The sequence below is a fragment of the Apodemus sylvaticus genome, chromosome 4 (genome assembly GCF_947179515.1).
Source record: "Apodemus sylvaticus chromosome 4, mApoSyl1.1, whole genome shotgun sequence".
NCBI classification, from domain to species: Eukaryota; Metazoa; Chordata; class Mammalia; order Rodentia; family Muridae; genus Apodemus; species Apodemus sylvaticus.
Window position 1 is genome coordinate 80,746,113 of NC_067475.1, and position 22,754 is coordinate 80,768,866.

Sequence of the window (22,754 nt, forward strand, 5' to 3'; positions counted from 1 at the left end):
GGCTGTGCTGGGGCATGGTGTTCTGAGTCATTCAGGTGCCAAGACTGATTGGAAAATATCCAAGAAGGAAGGGGGCTCTTCTTTTCAAGCTAAATAACAGCCTCCTTGTTGGGAAGGGAATAATCAATCCCAGCTGTAGAAAAGAGACTAGATTTCCTTTGCTTCCCCATTCAAATCTAATCTCATGACATGAGTTTCTGACATGAGTAGCATTCTTGCCCAGACTTGTGGCCCCAGGGAGGGGATGGTTATTTAAGACAGCTGGCTCCTCCAGCAAGGCATATAACTTGATGATAAATGCTTGCAGACAACTTCCCTTACTTTCTGGCCCCAGTACCAGTTTAATTGACAGCCCTGGAGACTTGCAAAAAATAAGTAGATGTTTCTTTGAAAGAATATCATGTCTCTGGATGCAAGAAAAAGATAAGAAATTCTGCATGCACACAATTCATCAGTGTTTCCCAGCACGCAGAACTCTTCAGGGAGGGATTCCTTTTATGCATTCTTCATGAAGCAAGTTTGCTGTGCCTTCAGACCCTGTCCTGTGTTATGGTGCAGACTGAATCTCTTAGGACTTTGCATTTTCTTCCTTTGCTTTGTCCTTTGGAAAGACCTATTTTAAAGAATTACTTAAGTCCTCGAAGCTCTCCCCTCCCCCAACTTAGATATAGTTCTCTTAAGAACAGTTCTAGGTTTCAGTTATTTAAAATTTCCCCAGAGTTGTTAATAACTCCTGCCTCTCAGGAAACCTTGCTCTTTGGAATAATAATTTTGCCTGCATCTCTGTATCTAAATGTCACATATTTGCTACATGTTCCTAATTGGCGATTGGAAATGAAGTCTGCAGGCAAAGAATGGATTGATTTTTTTTCTTTTATTAAATCTTTGCTTGCGTGTTAGAACGTGGTCATTAAAATATAATATGTAAACTAAAGGAAACATTCTGAGAAAATGGGTTTCTTTGAAAGGATCAAGAAACTATACCGGATGGGTCTTTTAAATTAAAATTAATCAAGTTGATTGTACAATGGTAGTCTTTGGGGGAAAAAAAAAAAAACTTTAGGAAAGCACCTAAATGTGAAAAGGAAACATAAAAAACTAAATCCTGGTTTTGTTTCAAATCAACACAGAGTTAAGCCAGCAAGTTACCAGGTGATGCATTCAGCACTGCATAGCTTAGAGGGAATTTCTTAAATTACTGAACAATACTTTTGGAAGTCTATGGACCACACTTTGTATTAGGAGATCTGCAAACATAACTTGGAAGGATACTTGCAGATGTTTAATAACATCATCCTGGGGAGGTGAAGAAAGGATGTGGGGAGTGGGGAGGGGGGAGGAGAAGGAAGAGGGGGAGGAGATGAGGGCTGAGGAAAAGTAACAGAAGACATTTTTGCTTTTCTGTGTTTTCTTATATTAAAAGGGGATCCAAAGTACACATGACAAAATAATCTTACCTTGAGGGGTGGGGCATTATTTATTCTACTTTTAAACTTAAATTAATATATAAATTAGCCAAAAGCATTCCTAACTTCATTTTGAGGTTCTGCGTAAGTGAAGGTCTAGATAGTGTGTGAATTAACATGCACAGTTTCTGTTTGCATTTTGGAGATAATCTTAATAAATAGGAAAGGTAACTGTTATGCTGTCTCCCTTCCAGTTTTGCTGTAATGACAACATGTCTGTCATGTGTATGTAAGGGCAGCAAACTTTCTCTGCATGCCAAGAGCAGGTGCCTTCTGAGGTACTTGCCCCAGGAGACTTAGTGTGTTGTTTGCCCTGGCCAACATCAGTTTCACTTTTTAAAGTGTTCGCATGAATGATTTGAATAGGTGGTGTGCTTTCCTTCTGAGAGTGAGCCTGCCTCTACTAAGACTGTGCCGGTGAGAGTTTTTCTCATTGCTTTTCTTATAGAATTTATACTGGTTTGAAAATGAAAATTTTGACATTTTGTCCGGTGAAAATAAATATAGCTATAGAAACCAGAACCTTATATTTTCTGCAGCACAGCATTTTTCTGCTTACTTTGGACTCAACTCTAACCTGTCCTTCTGATTGAACAGTAAAACTAAAAACAAAGAAGAAAACAGAAGCAAGTTTGTCATTAGGCAATATGAATTCCCCATGCTAAAGCTTGTTTTCTGTCTTCCCAAAGCCACCAGCCATCATTCATTTTTTTTTAAATTAGTGTATTTGTATGTGTATGTATGTATGTATGTATGTATGTATGTGAGTGTGCATGTGTTATGGTGTGCCTTTGCAGGACACACAGTATTTGGTAGTTCTCTCATAGAATGTGGGTCGGAGGAATCCGAGGTCTTCAGGCTCTGTGACAGACCCCATTAAGCATGGAATCAGCTATCCTAGCCATCAGTTTACTCTTAAGATCTGTTTACATTCTGAAGCTTGAAATGTCTCCCTAACAAGTGTGCAGGATATTAACTACACCAAATCTGATGTGGGTAGAGGAGCCACTCAGAAGGGAAGTTTGCTGCTGAAAACTTTAGAGTCAAAGCTTTTACAAAATTAATTTCTTAGTCAGGCAGCAGTGGCACATGCCTTTAATCCCAGCACTTAAGTGGGGAGGAGGGCAGAGGCAGATGGATCTCTGTTGAGTTTGAGGCCAGCATGGTCTATAGAGAGAGTTCCAGAACAGCCAGGGTCTCATGGAAGAACCCTGTCTCTAAAAAGCAAAAAACCCCAAACCAAAACAATTTTTTAAAATCTTTTTTGGCTTTGACTTTGGTTTTTTTTTTTGTTTTTTTGTTTTTTTTTTGTTTTTGTTTTCAAGACAGAGTTTCTCTGCATAAAAGCCCTGGCTGTCCTGGAACTTGTTTTGCAGACTAAGCTGGCCTTGAACTCACAGAGAAGGCTGGACCTTCCTCTATCTCTGCGCTGCCACACCCGGCTAATTTCTTTATTCTTAAGAATTCTGTACATGTACAATGAAGTCTAATCATATTTTTCTCCCTCCAACATCCCCCATGTCCCTGTAGACATGTTCACCTCCCAACTTCATTGGTTTGTCTATTTTTTGGTTTTGTTTTTATAACCCAGTTAGTGTTGCCCGCATGTGCACGAATGAGGGCCATTCCATTGGAGCATGGGAAATCTGCCAGTGACTAAAAACAAGAGAGTATTTTCACTCCTGTCAGGCCAGTTAAGTTGGGATGGGTTTTGTGGTAGTTGTTTCTTGATATCAGAATATAAGTTCAAAGAATAACTCAAGAAAGGAAAAGAACAATTTTATTTAGAGAGAACAAAAAGTAAAAGGTGCCCTGACCCCTTTCAGATACATAGTTTTTTAGAACCTAAGTTCCACACAACAATTAAGGATAGCAGCAATGTTTATGCTGGCGGTGCTGAGGACTTTTATTTTTCCAGAATAATTATAGGCTTAATTGGTTAGGTTTCTCCATATCGTCTTAATTAACGATGCTCAGGCCCTTATTTCTCTTAAGTGTGATCATGTGTGGTGATGCCAGACCGATACCAGAGTGTGATCGGATGTGATTCCTACGTGCAGAGAATCAATTCCTGAAAAATCCTGCAGGTTCTGCCTGTATTTAAAATATGTAGAGGTCATAGTATTCATTAACACATATTGATACATTTAGTATATCCAATCTGGCAACAAGTGGAGTCCTATTTTAAAACCATATGATTGAAACTTGTGTTTATAATTTGTTTCTAGAGAGTTAGCCAATTTGTTTGAAGATATCAATTTCAGAACATATTCACTATTCCCTAAAGCATAAGAAGTTGGCTTGAACTTGTAATGACCTTATAACATTACTTAGAAGTTGATCCTTTAAAAAAATTCCTAGGTATAAGATTACATCCTTGTCATTCACTTATTTCATAAAAGACAGAAAAATGGCCCAGTTGTTTGGATTTTAGACAAGTATAAAAGCTGCTGACTTATTCCATAAGCTCTTTTATGTTTTCTTGGAGGTTGTAAATCACAGCTAATACTTTCTTTAGGAGAACAGTATGTGGTCCAGTGAAAAGTGTGTTCCTCTCAGCTGGCTGTGACTTGGAACATTTTGCTTAACCTTTTGAGCCTTGTTAAGCTCTTTTTTAGATAAAATGGGAATGTCAGTCCTTGGTAAGATTGTCCTGGTGGCTAAGAGAAAGTTAGTGAGAATGAGAGTCATTGTGTAAAGCTTGTACTTCCCCCCATGGACGTCCCTTTCCTCATCTGTTGCAGATAGACCAGTTTTAATTAGACAGTTACCACCTTGAGCAGTGGTCCCTTTGCCTTTTTTGTAACATAGTTTCTTTTTGTTTATTATTTGGAATGACTTGAGTCCTAGAAAGTCTTTATGCAAGGTGCAGTTACATCTGCTTAGAAACATTTGGTTCCCTAGAGTGACAACAAGACACACAGGATAGCGTCACAGTGAGATACAGGAGGGCCAGTACACTGACTTCTGACTTCCTGGTCTCATTTCTTTTGGAATTTTGCTGTGGCTTCTGTCCCTTAGAAAGCTCTAGAGTACATTGGACAGCTTTTTCTGTAGGCTTTAATACTACAGGGATGCGTTCTAGAGGTAGCAGTGGAATTATCTTGGAAATTCTCTTCTTTTCTTTTGGTAGCTTTGAAAATGTAAGGTCTTCCCTGTCTGTTGATGGAAACAGTCTTTTTCTGAAATCAAATGTTTGTTTGTAGGACCCTGTGATTAGTCGTGATTGGTGGGAGCCATAGAAAAATGAAGCTCAAATCCAGTTTTTTTTCTTTTAACAGACAAGAATTAAATGTAGGGGTGTAGGGGCTGTCTGCAGGTGCCATTGAGCAGCCTTTTACTGTAAGTGCTGCTGTCTTTGAGCTTTGGTTCGGTTTCTATGGCAACCTTAGGATCTGTGTGCTTGGCTGAATGGATTTACAGGAAACTGAAAAACATTGCTATTCTAAGTAGCTTGGTGTGGAACGCGGAGCCAGCATCACTGAGAACAAAGCAGCCAATGTATGCTAATTGTATTCAGTGTGGAGGATAAAGAGTTGGGGAGAATCCCAGCCTCTGCTTACTGACTGGGTTTCTTGAATTTTGGAGGATGAAATGACTTAGTCTTTATTATTTCAAATTTCATTATTTGGTTCCCCTTTCTCCACCCAACTCCCTTTTCTCCCTAGCATTGAAGATGGAATTCACGTCTGAGACATACTAGGGAAGACCCCCCACCGTCCCCATTTCTCTGTACATAAAAAAAACAAAAAACAAAAAACAAAAAAAAACCAGCTCTTCTAGTAGAACTGATTCAAACAAAACAAATCTCTGTCTCTGCGCCTCTCTCTCTCTCTCTCTCTCTCTCTCTCTCTCTCACTGTATGTGTGTGTGTCTGTGTGTCTGTGTAAGATAATGGTTCAGTGAATCAATCTGCTGGTTTTCTGGTTCTGAGATACCGAGGTGGCTTCCCTTGCTAGCACTGTAAATTAAAAAAGGCTCTGGTGGCTCTCAGGCGTATCTCTTATGTCAAAACTCTCCCACTTAGAGTTTCCTTGATATGCAAAAGCTGTTTTTCTAAATATTTACAAAACAGACGAGTCATGTAATAAACTGTTGCTTGAGGGACCAAAAGTAAAAGCAATTTTCCTTTATTATTTTATTCACTCATTACATGTTTAAAGAAGACTGCACATTGATGTCAATACAGTTCTATTAAAAGGCCATATGGTGATTTCAGCTTCGATATAAATGTATTGGGCTTCCTGTTTGAGATTTTTAAAGTCATTTTTAGAAATATGGTAAAATAATTCTTTTTATAAATGTAAGGTACCCCGAGTAGAAGCAACCACATAGCAGGACTCTGAAACCAAAAACTTTTGATTTTGGGAGCTGCCTCCCCCGTTCCCACCCACATACACAGTTAAAATGGAAGAAGACCCATAAAAATTCTGATGTGTACCCACCATCCTATTATCTCCTCTATAAAATGTCTTTGTTCTACCAGCAAGGCATTTGATGGGTGCAAAGGCTCACCCTTATTATTAAGCCAGTTTAAACCAGTCTTTCGCTGAGACCCGGAGATGTTTTCTTTGCCTTCCTCCCAGGTTGTGGAATATTTCTGTAAAATACACTCTGATATCTCAGGAGACTCTCATCTACAGAAACTGCAAGTTACTGCAGTTTCCTCTATCCCATAGTTCTAGTAATAGAATCTCAAAGCACTGTGAAATACTGATGAAAGGGTTAATTCTTCAAAGAGCTTCTAGGATGCAAGAGAGAGTCTAGGATGATTGTTTTGTTTTGCTTTTAAGATGTCTAGGACCAAAATGTGTTGAGTCGATCTTTGCTGAGTTCCTTTTAATAAGGAGTTGCAGGCTTTGACTCATCTGTCTTGGGATAGAAAACAAACATCATAAACTGGTGCTAACCTGACTGCTAATGGGTTGAGAGGAATTTCAGAAAGATTATGAGAGAGCTAGGAGAGGGGCAGGATCCAAGACACTCTAGTTCCTCCAGAGTTCACTCTACAGAAACATGTGGGAAGCTCAGTCTCCCTGGCAGGTGCTGTGTGAGGTGCTGGAATTGTGGGGATGGACTAGAGAATGGTCCTGATTGTGTGCACTCAGTCTATGGCTAGCTCCACAGTGAGCCAGGCAGTTACCTCAGTGAAGGGGTGGTGGCCTCGGTGGCCCCTGAAGACCCTTGGAAGACACATGAAGCCGAAGAGGAAAACATGATGCTTATACTTCAGTATTGCTTTATTGCTTGTCAGAAAAGTCCACTGTTTTGTTAGCAGACCCCTAAAATATCAATAAGTGTGTTTTAGTAGGTGAATTATTAGACTTTGGGACTTCAGAGCTGGAAAGGAGCTTAAGGGATCTAGCCTGCTTACCAGCTGCCCCCTCTCGTCTCCTAGGAGATAAAGAAACAGGAGATTCCCAGAGTGCTGGTGCAACAGTGTGTTGACCATCTTTGCATCAATGTAACAAAATACCTGAAACAGTTTATAGGAGAAAAAGTTCCATTGTCTTACAGATTTCAGCCCAAGATGGTTGGCCCTGTGGGTGAGGGCAGAAGCTTTTGAAAGGAAAACCACTCATTTCATTGTTAGAGAACAGAAAAGAGAAGGGGCGATCCCACAGTCTGGAGGGCATGCCCCGGCCACTCACTGACTTCCCATGTGAAGGCTCCATCTCTTAATGATTCTACTATACCCTGATAATTCTACTCTAACAATCCTACAAGCCTTTAAAATGTGAGGCTTTGGGAGGCTTTTAGGGTCCAGACCATAACAGTTGGGAAATTGAGACACGATACGTAAGTGCCTCGTGATGCCACTGTGCCCATTTTTGGTCTAATAAAAAGTTTATCTCAGCACTTGGGAGGCAGAGGCAGGTGGATTTCTGAGTTCGAGGCCAACCTGGTCTACAGAGTGAGTTCCAGGACAGCCAGGGCTACACAGAGAAACCCTGTCTCGAAAAAACAAAACAAAACAAAACAGTTTATCATACGTAGAATACTCTAACAGCACCTCCGTGGACCTCAAGCCTTCCGTGTGTGCATTCTCTTTGACAGAGATGAAGGGAAGAGGAAAAGCAGGGCTGGGTTAAACTGCCAAGAACTTGCTCTGAAGTTACCTTGGTCCCTGTTGGCCTTGACCTAATTAATCTGCCTACTGCAGGGTAGAAGATGACTACTGTAAGTACACAAATGCTCCCAGTGCTGTGGGAAGCTTGGGCAGGTTCCTATCATATGTCGCGTGGCTGTGTCTCCATTAAATTCTACTGATTGATTTAATTTTGCACCTTAGTATAAATATTAACCCCCCATTTCTGTAGTTTTCTTTCACAGGCCATATAACATTTGCTATTACCAATGAGCTTCTTAGAAGAGTGAATTCCTTAAAGAATTTAGAAGCAAATTAAGATCTGCTAATGGATATATTTTTTTCTTCCATTCTTGTTAAATCAAATTTTATTCACAATACTGATTTTTTTTTTCCTGAGACAGATTAGTAACTTGTATCATATCTTAGTGTTAATGTTGGGTTTTGTTTTTTTGTTTGTTTGGTTTTGGTTTTGGTTTTTCAAGACAGGGTTTCTCGAGACAGGGTTTCTCTGTGTAGCCCTGGCTGGCCTGAAACTCACTCTGTAGACCAGGCTGGCCTTGAACTCAGAAATCTGTCTGCCTCTGCCTCCTAAGTGCTGGGATTAAAGGCATGTGCCACCACTGCCCGGTGTTTTTTTTTTTTTAAATGAAAATTTTAAAAATCAGAATTCAAGTATGTGAAATAAGCTGGAAACCATGAAAGTAGTACTTGAGTGACCAAGTATGAACGTATGAGAGAGGACTGGAGAGATGGCTCATTGGTTAAGAGTGCCAACTGCTCTTCTGAAGGTCGTGAGTTTAAATCCCAGCAACCACGTGATGGCTCACAACCATCCTTAAGGAGAAATGATGCTCTCTTCTGGGTGTCCGAAGATAGCTACGGCGGGTGAGCGAGCAGGGCTGGAGCGAGAAGAAAAAAGTGTCTGAAGACAGCTACAGTGTACTTACATATAATAAACAAGCAAATCTTAAAAAAAAAATCAGAAAGATGTAGAGGTAGAAAAGACACTGTTTTTCTGTGTGTGTTTGTGAGGGGTGTGTGTGTGCTGCTGTGTGCAACCTGTGTACACAGAAGTTAGAAAAAGTTGGCTGTCTTTTCGTTATCACTCTCCGCCTTAATTTTTCAGGTAGTTTCTTTGACTGAATGTCTTAGTTAGGGTTTTATTGCTGTGGAGAGACACCATGATCACAACTCTTATGTTGTCAAGCGTTTTATCGGGGCTGTTTACTGTTTCAGGGGTTCAGTCCATTACCATCAAGGCAGGAAGCATGACAGCGTGCAGGCAGACATGGTGCGGGAGAAGAAGCTGAGAGGTCTGCATCTTGATCTGAAGGCAGCCAGGAGGAGACTGAAGTCTGGTTTCACACTGGGCAGAGCTGAGCGTGGGATACCTCAGAGCCCACCCATGGTGACACACTTCCTCCAACAAGACCACATTTCCTAATAGTGCCACTCCTTAGGGCTAGCCACTCAAATGCATAAACCTTTAGGGGTGAAACCCATTGTGCATGGACATCTCGGACTCACATGGATACTCAGGTGCTCTTCTCTTAGCTACTGAGCCTCTCCCCAGGCCCAGCATTCTGTGTCACTAAGTCAATTCTTGTTTGTGCTCCATCATTCCCATGAGCCTGATGTAGGTTAACTGTGTGCGTGCACACACATGAATGGGCAGATGGGTGGGTGGGGTGGCGGCGGTGGGCTCCCAGCACACTCTGTGTGCATCTGCTTTCTTCATGGTATCATGCCTGTGCTGAGACGGTGATGAGGAAAGTGGAACCCCCTCACCTTCTGGGAATCTGGTTTCTTTCTATCCATCTTCAGCTGTGCCATCACCCTGACCCTGTTTGATGTCTGTGCATTCAGGTTTACAGCTTAAACAGAATAATGCTAATCCCTAGCACAGCAGTCCACGTCTGCTTTGTGAAAACTATAAATGGAGACCTGTTCTCTAAAGCAGTGATAGGGAAAGCAATTCCCGCCCCTCCCTTCCGTGTTATCAGTGCTATCTGTTGCTTTTGCTTTTGTCCGCCCTCCCTTTAGGTTTCATAGGAACTGCTGGTCCATCTCAGGCAATCTGGTAGCATGTTCCTAATGTGCCTGTAATTCAGGAGGAAGCCTGTCTTCTAACCCCTACCCGGCACCCACCTGCTCTTTCGGTGTCTGAAATCCTTGTGAAGTTCAGCAGGAAAACAGTCCAGGAGAGGTTTTGTTCCCATGTCTAGTTTGTTTTTATCATTAAGTTCATAGCATTTTTTTCTTCCATTTCTAAGTAGATGTAACCCCTTGAAATGCTAACTCTACCACAAAAGGTGGGAAAAGAGATTTTGATTTTTGGAAAAGCCCTACAGGCTGAAAAGCCTCATTCTAGTTTCACAAATGATAATTTCTCCCGTGAAGGCTTCCTGTTCCCTGGCGTGCCTGCGGGGCTGCCCTGCAGGCAGAGTCTGTTGCTCCCTGCAGGAGCCCAGGTTTTGGCTTGTGACTTCTCTCTCACACACCTGCCTCCCGGACTGAGAAAACCCAAAGCCTTTAGGAAACCTCTGCTTTCCTCTTAAAAACCTGCTCCGAAATGTAAAGCAAACTGACAAGAATAAAGTAAAACTACCTACTAGCACCACCACGCCAGGAGATGTCCACCATCTCTCCTGTCCTCGCGCTTTCACTGTGAAAATCAGATGTGGTCTTATCCAGAGCCCCTCACTTCTTCCCACCAATTTCACTCTACCTCATAAAGCCAAACAGCTCTGAAGAAAAACAGTTTTCTTCTTCTTTCCCGTAGTCAAAGTTTCCTAACTCCTGCGTGTTTGCAACAATATGCTAGTAGGTGCTTATTGTTTTTCTCACCTTGGAAAAAAAGCAGTTACTTGACCCCTGACCCAGCCTTGCTCCCTGCTCAGGAAATGTTGCCCATCCTTCCCAGGGGCAGCCAGTGCTTTTAACCACCACCGAATCACCCCGTGCCCTTCCTTGAGTTGTCAGTTTTCAGTCTCTATCTCATTTGCCCTATGAGGAACTGACACTAAGGCCTCTTGAAACACTTTCTTGACTTGGTTTCCAACACATTGTAAAAATCTTGATTTCTTTCCTGGTTTTGCCGCTTCGCCCTGAGCCTGGCATATAGCTGACCTCTCCGCTTTGACCTCTTCCTTGTGAGCACGGACAAGGTAGTTCTGATATCATCCATGCTGGTGGATCCAGTGTTCAGCCTTGACTTCTCTCCTGAGGTTGAGAGTGTGTGTTCAGCTTTAAGGACAGCACCTCTGCTTGACAGCTTGATGTCCCTTCACAGCTGTAATGTTCCAGATCTGGATTTTGGAGCACCCCGTCTGCCACTAAGCTCATTTCGCACTTTTCACTGTCAGAGCTAATGGCAGGTACAGTGTATCTGTTACACTTAGGCACAAACCTCGACTTTCCTTCATCTCTCGTTTCCTGTGTCCACTGTGGCCCTTCTTTTTACCTCCTGATTCCTTTGAGCAGATAACCCTCATCTCTTGCCCTGGCAGTAGTCTCCGGCTCACATACTTGGTACATGTCCTTTTGTAATCTAGTCTTTTTGTTTCCTACTTATGCTTAGCCACACAATCTGAATCCAGCTCATCCAGAGAAGCTGCTTTTACCTGGTACTCGGCTCCAATAGGAACAGCCTCATAGCGTGCTTCAGTTAGCCAGAAAGCACGTTAAACATCACCGATGCCATGGCCCCTGCTGGCCCTCTGGGATAATGGGTAGGACACATCCTTGCTCCCTTGCAGACCGTGGCACTAAAGGCTGGTTAGAAACGCCTCCGAGGAGCTGGAGAGATGGGTCCACGCGGCTAAGAATGCTTACTGCTCTTTCAGAGCATCCAAGTTTGATTCCCTGCACCCATGTCAGTTGTTCCATGCCTGGAACTCAGTTCAATTAGATGATGTCCTTTTCTGTCCTCTGCAGGCATTCACACACATGTCTATACACACACATGTCTATACATACACCCCTACATGGACACGTGTGCATATACATAAACACACATGGACACACACATGTATACATGTGTAGGTGCACACATATGTACACCCTTACATGTACACATGCACTCACATATACACACAGATACACACATGGACATGTGTGTGTGCATGTGCATAGATACATGTGTGTCCATGTATGTGTTTGTGTGTGTCCATGTATGGACACACATACATGTATGTGTACACACAAAGACACAGGCACACACACTAAAAGGCCTCCTGTGAAAAGCTATAGTGTGAAGTTGACCCTGAGGTGGAAACACTATGAATATCCACCAGGGGGCATGCCTTGCACAGTGTTATACACTCATATTTGCTATAACCTGGATGAACCTTAAACAAGCTAAGTGAAAGGCTATTACAGAGTGCCTTGTACTGTATGATATAACGTATTCGAAATATCTGGAGAGTGCTGGAGAGTTGGCTCAGCAGCTAAAAGCACTGGCTGCTCTTCCAGAAGACCCAGGTTCAATTCCCACACCCACATGGCGGCTCACAATCATCTATAACTTCAGTTCCTGGGGATATGACACCTTTTTTCTAGCTTCTGGATACCAAGCATGTATGTGATGCACAGACATGTACGTAGGCAAACCAGCCATACATATAAAATAAAACAACATTTAAAAAAAATCTGGGCTCCATAGAACCACAGATATACTAAGTAGAGTGTGGTGTCAGATAATGAGAGAAGCCATAGGGAATGACTGCTGATGGGCCCAGAATTGCCTGTCTGATTGTGGTGATAGCTGTACAATTCTGAATGTATTAGATGGTTCTCAGTTGTGTACTCGAATGGGTGATTGTATAGTGCTGGTTATTTTATGTCAAGCCAGAGTTGTCTGAAAGGAGGGGACCTCGTGTGAGGAAATGCCTCTGTACGACTGGCCTGTGGGCAAGCATGTGGGACATTTTGTTGATTGATTGGCGTGGTAGGGTCTAACCCACTGTGGGTGATGCTGCCCCTTGACTGGTAACCCTGGGTTGTATGAAAAGGCAAGTTGGGCAATCCAGTAAGCAGCACTCCTCTGTGGTTTTACTTCAGCCTCCGCGCTGACTTCCCTTCATGAGGGACCTCATCTGTAGGATGAAACAGACCCTTCCCTCCCTGAGCTGTTTTCTCAGAGCAGTAGAAACCCAACTAGAACACTTTATGACTCAAGACTTAATAAAGGGAAACCAAAACAAACCACAGCTGCTGCGTTGGTGGGAACACATGTCATGGTTGATACGTGAACAGGGGGGATGCCAGAGACAAGGTAGAAGGGTCAGGTGAAGTGACACTAGTGTGTAATGAGGGTGGTGTGATAACAGTGACTGAACCTAGGGGGTGTGGGAGGTTGGCGGTCAGATGGCCAGCGATGGGACATCAGGGCACCGGGTGCATGGGAACCAAGTGGAGGCTGGCATTCTTCTCAGTCATGAGAGTGGTGGGAAGGACCTGCTGTGGGAGCAGAGCTGAGCGTGACGACAGGAGCCTCGGGAGGAAAGACATAATTCATACAATCCAAAAAGTGGACAATGACATCGCCACCTGAGGTGGAAGTGAGCAGAGGCAGGGTTAGCAGGTAAACGCCGATCTAGTGGGGTGTCCGTTAACTATAGAAGCTGGGTCTTGCTTGATAATTGGAAGACATGGACAGAACCCATGCCTACTGCACCGCCCAGTTGCAGAGAATCATATCATGTTCATTACTTAATTACTATCAATCACCCAAGCCATTCATTGTATCTAGTTCACTGTATTTTTTTGTGCAGACTTATTTATTCCCAATATAAAACTGAGTTGTGACCGTAGAGCTAGACGGTCTTACTGAGATGGGAGAGAACTTCCAAGTAGCAGAGCATGGTTTTTAAAAAATGAATACTTTATTATTTTGGAAATAAAGCCATTTTCATAAGAGAAATTTTTATGCCGCTCCTTGTAAAACACACTGAAGCACAGCTTGTGCAAAGTGCTAGAAACAGCTCTGTTGTCACCAGGGGCCGAAGATGGAGGCTTTGCTTCCATGGACCAGGCTTTCTGGGATCTGAAATGGAGTAGTATGGAGTGGGGAGCGTTTTAAAAAAACTGAAGATGTAATTTAGACAACACGTGAGGGTGCAGGGCCAGGAAGACCTCGAAGTCTTAGTGCTGTGGCCAGTCTTCCCCGGCCTCTGTCCCTCCACAGTGCTGTGGGTAAAGCTTGGACGTGCGGGTGATTTTGCTGACTTCTATTGCGCTCTAATGTTTCTCATTTCTTGGATTTTTTTTTTCCAGGTTACTTGTCTGCAAGACTTTTTTGGAGATGATGATGTTTTCATTGCATGCGGACCCGAAAAATATCGTTACGCCCAAGATGACTTCGTCCTAGATCATAGCGGTGAGGCAACTCATTCACCATCTTTGTAGCTCCTGAAAAGAAAGCTCCAGATTAGAGACTCAGACATGCTGGCCTAGGTATAGCTGGCCAAGAATGAGCGGTGTTCACATGGAGTCCCAGAGACTCAGGAGGCTGAGGCAGGAGGATCACTTGACTCCAGGAGTTTAAGGCCTTGGTTGGCACATACAGAAAACAAATAAACTGTCCGTGGTCATTATATGAGATTTCTTTTTATGTCATTGTTTTGTTTTAAAAAAATATAGTTTATATATTTATAGAAATAACTATCTCATGGGTAGGATGAAAATGACCATTTCTTTATTTTTACCTATTAATGGAGTTTTTAACCATTAGTTCAATGATAGAAAAATCAACCTTCTTTTTATGTGAGTGAAATTCAAGTAGATATATTTTACAAAGGAAAGAGAGATTAGAGCTATAATCTCACTCTTTTATAAATGAAGGATGATGTCTTTTAGAGATCGAGATGGGCGATAGAAATATATCATCAAGATGTCACGATGCATATGTTTATTTAAATTAGAGAATGCCTGGTCTCAGGAAGTGGATCAGCAGTTAAAAGCCCATTCTGCTTGTGCTGAGGGCCCAAGTGTTGTTCCTAGGATCTTCTTCATTGCCAAGAGCTTACAACTGTTTGTAATTGCAGTTATGGTGGATAGGATGCCTTCTTCTGGCCTCAATGGGCACTGCAGTCAGATGCACATACCCACAAAGACGGGGGTGGTGGTGGAGAATGAATGAATGAGAATGAGAATGTATTTAAAGATATGATAAATCATCAGGGCAGCACTGGGGTCACACCTTCAATCCCAGCCCTCAGGAGGTAGAGGCACACAGATCTTTGAATTTGAGGCCACTCTGATCTACACAATGAGACAGCCAGGTCTACACAGAAAAACCTTGTCTTGGAAAAAAAGCACAAACAAACAGATTGTCTGAAAAATCGATAATGGACACCCTCTGTATTATTAAATGGTCCTGTGTAATTGTCTTGTTTTCCTGTGTGTTTCCCAAGTACTTGTCCGCTGTCGGCCCTTTGAACCTGTTCATTTCAATTTTCACCTCTGCTAATCTCCCTAAGGGTCTCTATATTGTGCCACTCTGCTAGAGTGATTTTGTCAGCCTGTAACACCACTGGGAAGCCTTTAGTTGGAAAGCTGTACTGGGTCCTCTGTGCTGATGATCTACCCCGTCTCTGTAACACCAAAATCGACTAAACCTCCTTTATCCACCAGCTGTACTTTGCACCTTTATTAATTTTAGTTTTTAGTTTCTGAATGATTTTGTCAATAAGTAGACATTTTGAAAGTCAAGACTCTGAAACTAAGTTCTGTGTTTTAGGTCTTAGTGTTTGGAGTGGTACAGAGTTAAAAGCTGAGCTCCATGCAGAGAATAAGAGGCAGTTTATTCTAGAGCCAAACTCTGAACAACTGTGGCCCAGGAATGCAGATTCTGGTTTACTCCGGTTAGCTTGGCAAGTTTCATGAACTTTCTAGAGTAACTGAACAAAGAAAACCACAAACCAAGACAGTTTTAAAATACGTTAGTAGCAATATCTGGCATGGCAGACAGGTGTCACCAAAGCAGGAAGACATACGCTAGAGGCCTCGGATGCTGTCTGGTGAATTCTTATCGTGCATTGCTGAAACTAGGGTTCTGCTCATGTATTTTTAAATGATTTGCCTAACAGTCACACACAGGTTGGCAGTAAATGGTTTTTAGGGGGCTAAGATCTGGCCCTGTCTCTGCATCCTTCTAACACTCCACAAGCAACAAAGTTCTAATCAGTAAAGATGGTTGTGACTTAGTCACTGTAGTCACCACAGTGGCACTAACGGTAGCAATAACAACAAGACATTGCTAAATGCTTACTCTGTATGTACAGGCGGGGCAGCGTTGCTTTCTCTGAGCTAGTTGGATTATTTGGCTTTTGTGGTTGTTGATGAAGATGGCCTCTAATACATTTTTTAAAATTAGTCCTATCAATTTTTACCCCATCTCAATTTCTAGTTATTAACCTTCAAAGTGGGAGTGATAGGATATTTTGTAAGATTTTGTGAAGATTGACTAAATTAATATATCATATAGTTCAGGGGTCCCTTTGTGTCTTGCTGTTTTTGCTGTTATCGGCTTTGTAGTGCCATCTTTACATGGTGAAGTTGTATGGTGAGAGCAAATCTCATTTTGAATTCTATCACAAATACACTTATGAGAACGCAAAACTTTTTTAAACATCAGATGTATAATTGTCTTAAGGGCTCCAGCTTTGAATGTTACAGATTAAAGATCATGCATTAAAACAACAGAGGTCAAAGGAAGCATAACTTATGTTCAAAAGCACACCAAAACAATAAAGAGAAAGGAAAAAGGAGGACAGAATGAAAGGGAATCTGGTGTGGTGGCAGATGATTTTAACTCCAGCACATGTGAGATAGAGGCAGGCAGATCTCTGTGTTAAGGCCAGCGTGGTTTACATAGTGAGTTCCAGGCCAGCTTGCATAGAATTCGCTAACCCAGTGGTTCTCAGCCTTCCTATCTTCATTGCTACTTTTTAACTGTAATTTTGCTACTGTTACGAATCGTAGTATAAACACCTGTGTTTCCCCACAGGGTTTTAAGGGACCCCTGTGAAAAGGTCATTTGACCCCAAAAGGGTTGTGACCCACAGATTGAGAACCGCTGTGCTAAGCTATTCTTGGTCAAATGACGACTTTCTCCTGGTTCCTAAACCCGGGTGTGTTTGTGAAGTCCCAGCCTTTGGGTTTGTCTTGTTACATCCTGCTCATTAGAGGGACATTGTCTCTAAAATGTTTAACTGTCTGCACTCTGAGCTTTTGAGACAATGAAACACAATACACAATACTAATGCCTTAGCTGAAAGTGGAGCTGCCCCATTTATATAAGGTTTGATTAGAGCCTTTCAGATGGTAACTAGGCTCCCCTGATGTGTCTCCCCTGATTAGAATACTTCACATGGTAATTTACCACCCTGGGGATATAGATTAAAATTAACTCACATTTTAATCTTTTTGCATAAATTGAAGTATTTTGAAGTAAATGATAGACAATATGTTATCTAATTTATCCCCTACCACAAGCCTGTGAAGCCCATTTTCTTCTAATATGTTGGAGAGGAATACAAGAGCCTGAGATATAAGCAGGGCCTTCCTTCCCGTCAGCAGCGACAGAAGGAAGACTACTCTCTGTCAGGACTGTGACTTATCCTGAGCCCGCCTGATGCAGATCCTGTGATCTTAATTACTCAAATGTGAAGTGGGGATTGCAGCTGTAATTTGTCCTGCTTCTCCAAATGCTGTTTTATTTGGAGGCTTATGGAAAGGTCAATATTATTGTTCAGAGGTACTTTTCTCCATTTTGCTTTTCCATGCTTTGGAGAAATTGGTAGCTAGACAGCAAATAGATTGTAAGTCAGAGTTTCATGTCCTTTTGATGTAAGATAGGCAGGGGCTTGAAGGCAATAAAATTACGGCCTGTGCTGCCTATGAAAAAATTGGGGCTTATCTGTGAAAGATGCTGTGCCTTTGCTTAGGACAGTGGAGTTCTGTGCCCAGTAAGAACTCAGTCCAAACAATGACGTGTTACAGATGTATGATCTAACAGAAGATGTAAACCTCACATGTACTTATGGGACAGTTGCTGCACATGTTGAATTTATGGAGTTAGGGGACTGGCGCCTCACCAAGTCCTGGGTTCAATTTATAGCACTGAAAAAAATAAAAGGTGGGAAGGGAAGGAGATTGTCAGGTAATAGCAACAGGGCCAGGGGCGGGGGTGGGGGGGGTACCTTGGTAAGGTACTAGATGTGTAAGTATGAGGGCCTGAGTTCAAATCTCCAACACCCCCACAAAATGCCTGTGTCTGTAACACCAGTCCTGGGGAGGTCAACACTAGAGGATTCCCGGAGCTCACTGGCTCAGCAGCCTAGCAGAGTCGGATTCCTGAGTTCAGTGAGAGAGCTTACCCAGATAGGTGGAGGGTGACTGAGGAAGACCACTTGCTTCTTAGAGTCACGTGATTGCACATGTGCATGCGCACACACGCACACGCGCGCGCGTGTACACACACACACACACACACTAGTTACAAGCAGCTAGTTGCAGTCACGGGTGGTATGTGTGATCACAGCTGAGATCTGCTCTTTTCTTTACAGAGTGCCGTGTCCTGAAGTCGTCCTATTCTCGAGCCTCAGCTGCTAAGTATTCTGGGTCCAGAAGCCCAGGGTTCTCCCGCCGCAGCAAGTCACCAGCTTCAGGTAGTAACTGACTCCGTGGATGGTCTTAGAGGGAGCACTTCTCCTTAGCGTTCTCACCTTGTTAGGAACTTAACAGCCTTTGCCGGCTTGTGTGGGGCCACACTCCAGAACGATGCTAGGCAGTAAGACCTCTTCCAGAGGTCTCTCAAGGAAGGGCCGCACTTGGGTCTGGCCCTCACTGTCTGGCCTTTCACTGGTGTGTGCACATAAAAGTACTTCACATTTTGAGCACTGTGTACCGCATTTTGAATTCTGTACTTCATAACTGTGGATATTTATCTTCTTAGAAATTACTAACACACACTCTGTTCCACATAGAAATTTATTTATTTCAGAGATTCCACAGTCTTTTCCTCCCTCAAATGTGTATTAATGATTATTCTCAGAAATAATCTTCAGATCTAAATCTTACATGTATTTTTTTAAAAATTATACTACTTCGGTATTTGTAACATTGAAAACACCCAAACTATATCTCAATAAGTTGAGTGTATAGTCATTATAAATAATTTTACTCATTTAGTTTATTGTTAAGGAAATGATTCTGGAGAGAAAAAGAGTTTGCTTTTGCAGGCAGCATTCTTGTCCCTGCCAGCCTGCTGTCTCATGGATGAACTAAACTTTTCTTTCTTTGGAACAGAATTAGGATTTGACATGTGAGGCATCTGAGAGTGGTTCCAGATGAACTGTCTCTAACATCAGACTTGGTCAGACATTCTCTCTGCTGCTCCTGCGGCAGTGCCCGCCCACCTCCTCTAGGGCAGGCTGTGTTACTGTCTTGTAGACCTGCTGAATAACTGCTCTCCTTACTGTCTCCTCCTGCCCTGTGCATATTCGTGTGTACAGTAAAGAGGGCTGGCCACTCCAGTGCCTATTCTACAGCCAAATCCCCAGGTGAGCCAGGGTCCTCACAGCTTTGTTGCTCTGCTGGGCTTTGTTTCTGTCTCCTGCTGCATTTCTGTTTTCTTTCCTCCATTTCCATAACTGTATCTGGTCTTCTCCTGTGGACATCTATGCCATGTGTACAGCGTTTTACAGTGCACAGGCCATTGCAGTCTCCCTGCTCCCAACAGAACCTAAGAGCATTGCTGACCACCTGCCTGTGCGGCTGAAGCACTGCAGCCCCGGGGGCGCAGTCTCCTCTAGGAGGTCTGCGTTCTAGTGAACAGTAGAAATGTTCCGTGGCTAGAGAGGCTCACAGTTGTTAGCAATGAGGATACGGAAGGAGTTTCTAACCTCACACATCACTCATACCTGGATTAAAGGTTTAGGAGTCATTACATTTTTTTCTAATTCAAAGTTCTTTATGAGGGCCCGCGCCAGAGCAGGATAATGAAGTGTTTCCTGCACATGAAAGGAGGTAGCCCACACTATCTTTTTAGCTGGGAAACAATTATTTTCATACAGCATTCTACACTCAAGCTTTCTAAATATGTGACATTTGACACTTGGGCTCTTAAAGCAAAAGTGTCTCTGCCATTGCCATTATTTTAAACTGTATTGACTCTGTAGTGTCTTAGAACTGGTACGTAAATGAGTTTGGATATTATTTTTTGACTGAATTATTCCTAGCTTTTGTTTCAGGTGACAGGTTTATAGATCTTGTCATGTCAGGAAAATGATGACATAAATGTAGAGAGAATGGCCAGGAGTCAGGTGTGACTAATTCAGCCTTGTCTCCTGAGGTCTGAAGAGGAAGCACATTGAATAATAACAGTTCATGACCACACTTGTCTTCAGACCATCTACTGTTCTTTGGGGAAGCCCAGTAAATAAATGATGTTTTAAAATCTGAATTTGCAGTGTTTAAACATCAGTTGAGGACTAGCATTTCAGTATGTGAAATTTTCAACTGAATCCATATTCGGATAGAGTCAGCCACAGATTCCTCAGTGAAAGTCATGAGGTTTGAAAACCACATGAGGCCATTGAAGATGTTCAGCACTTTATTTAGAAAGCCGGAAGCCTCTGCTCCTGCTGGCTGTTCACAGTGAGGACTGCTGTGTTACCGGCAGTGTTTTCTCTCTACACTTTGACAACTCGGGCAGAGAGGATCTATCCTGTCATTATAATCTGTAGTATCGAAAGCAGGGGTGCTTGATTGTAGAGGGGCTCTGCTATGCTGCAGACCCGTACTCTAGCTGTTCAGGTAGGAGATTTAAAATGAGCCTGGGCAATGCAGCCAGGCTTTGCCTTTAATTAGCAACAACAACAACAATAACAACAACAACAAGACTAAAGGATAAACTGTGATTTCAGACAGAGCAAGCAACTTTATAATATTGTCCCTCTCAATTGTAGGAGAGAAAATGCTGCTCTGAGTAAGTTTCTGAATCTACTTAATCTTCCAACAGAACTCTGAAAATAACTAATTAGATTGTTGTAACTACACAGGTGGTTAAGTGGGTACCATAATGAGTCAATCTTTGAGTCTTAAAATCCTGCTTTTATAAGGGACTGGAGAGGTGGCTCAGTGGTTAAGAACGTTTGCCCGTGCAGTTGAGGGCCCGCCTCTAGGTCCTAGCATGGATATCACAAGCCAGGTGTCCTGTGTATGCTTGTAATCCCAGTTCTGGTGTGGGGTGGAGACGAGGGATTGCCGGCTTCCAACCTAGCAAGGAAAACACAAGACATAGATCAGGGAGAGACTCTGCTCTGAAGGACTGGGGAGAGTGATGGATGAGAACACCCGACCTCTTCTGGCCTCTGTTGCATGTGCATGTGGCCATGTGGTTAAAGACCCCCCCTCCCCCGACACACACACACACACACACACACACACACGTTTCCAGTTGTGAATCTTTAAACATAGCTTATAAGGATAAAAAAATATTCAGAACAGTCAAACAGCCCACCTTTTAATTGAAGAGGGGAAGCTTGTTGGAAGGAAGTCCGAGCAGGTGGGATGGGGGGTATGGAGAGCCTTGTACGCACTGGCTGGTTACCACACTTCTTCGTAGCTGTCCATGACTGCAGCAGTGAAGGGAATTGATGTCACACAGCACCTTCAGGGCCACTGTTGTTAGCCTTTCCAGAATTTCAGAGAAATGTGCAAGTACGGGAAATAAAGGTTGCCTTACCAACGATTCTTAGAACTTTCCAAGGCTGTTGAAAGTCACACGGCTCCATCAGTCTGCATCTTCTTATGAAGGAGTTATCTGGGGGGTGAGGGGGCGGGGTGGACGTGTAGTTATTGACGTGGGTTAAATCCTTAGCTAGCAAGTGGAGTTTTAGGAAATCTGTCTGCTCCAGAAACAGCCATATGAGGAACTGATTTTTCTGTGAGCCTTGCTCGCTCTGCCACCATCTCAGGGCAGCCCAGCTCTCAGTCAGTGCCAGATGGACACGGGAAAGCCCATGGTGACGGCTGGCTGTGCATTGTTGACCTGGACGGATATTTGAGTGGGATGGAGGTTTTTAAAAAAATGAATGGAATTCTGTCTCCACTGACAGCAAGCTTGCGAGCTTACTGACCATGATCTCTGTGTGCGCCCCCTTAAGAAAGAGTTCTTAGAGACTCTGAGAGAACAGTTTCAGGCTTACAGCAAAATCTCAGGTTTCCTGTGTCTCCCTATTTGCATAAACACTCACAGCCTCCCTTATCACCAGCACCTTTATGAAGAAGAGTATAGTTGTTGGTAGCCAACATATTATCATCCAAAGCTCATGATGCGCAGGTCACTCTTGACAGTTGTTGTGCATTACATAATTTGGGCAAATTCATGTGACAGCTGTCCACCATTACAGTGTCCTGCAGAGTTGTTTCTGTGTCTTAAAAAAATAACTGGGGCTGGGGAGGCGATTCTCCAGTACAATGCCTGCTGTGGAAGTGTGAGGACCCGAGTTCAGATCCCAGCACCCCAGTACTGGGGGGTGGGGTGGGGGACCTAGGTATCCATCTGTAACCCCAGCACTGGGGGGTGGGGTGGGGTGGGGTTCCAGGAGCTCACTTGCCAGCCTGTCATCCAGCCTAGCTGAATGCATTCGCTTATGTTTAGTGAGGGATCCTGTTTTAGGAAATAGGGTAGAGATCTCCTCGTGCATGTATACATGTACATGAAGGAACAAATGAAGGCACACACACACACACACACACACACACACACATAGAGGAAAATCTAGATAACCCAGTGATTTAGAGTAAGGAAAATTAAAAGTTCTAGCCGATCATATATGCTACTTGGTCTACAGTTTCTGCCTCCACTTAGGAACTGACATCCAATTTTTGAGTCGCCTGTGCAGGACCTCTACCTTTGTATGTGTATACTTAATTCAGATAATCTAAAATAATACGGTCTGCCTCCTTATGTCTATAAAAAAAGTGGATTTCATTTTGCTTTTCATAAAGATGAATGTCAGCTTTCATCTGCTTTGGGCAAAAGCTTTTGAGGATTACTTTTGAAGTAAGAGGAATTACAAGTACTTTTAAGAGGAGAACAAACCACTAATCCCAGATATTAAGCACTGACTTCATGAGATTGCTCATGCAGAAATAGATCTACATGATAAGAGTTGGGGTGTACG

At 42.9% G+C, this 22,754-nt stretch overlaps 1 protein-coding gene across 12 annotated transcripts in view; it reads left to right on the forward strand.

Annotated features, from left to right (window-relative positions):
• Positions 1 to 22,754, forward strand: part of Dclk2 (doublecortin like kinase 2) — a 140,221-nt gene that overhangs the window by 75,822 nt on the left and 41,645 nt on the right. For 9 of the 12 annotated variants that reach the window (XR_007977490.1, XR_007977492.1, XR_007977491.1 and 6 more), the window contains exons 3-5: positions 13,834 to 13,936; positions 18,129 to 18,230; positions 19,077 to 19,124. Coding sequence is in view for 6 of the 12 variants with exons in the window: in XM_052180228.1 (XP_052036188.1) it covers positions 13,834 to 13,936; positions 18,129 to 18,230; positions 19,077 to 19,124 (253 nt within the window). In the remaining 6 variants the exon portion in view is untranslated. The remainder of the gene's footprint in view (positions 1 to 13,833; positions 13,937 to 18,128; positions 18,231 to 19,076; positions 19,125 to 22,754) is intronic. The other 3 variants (XR_007977494.1, XM_052180231.1, XM_052180233.1) reach the window with 1 other exon arrangement.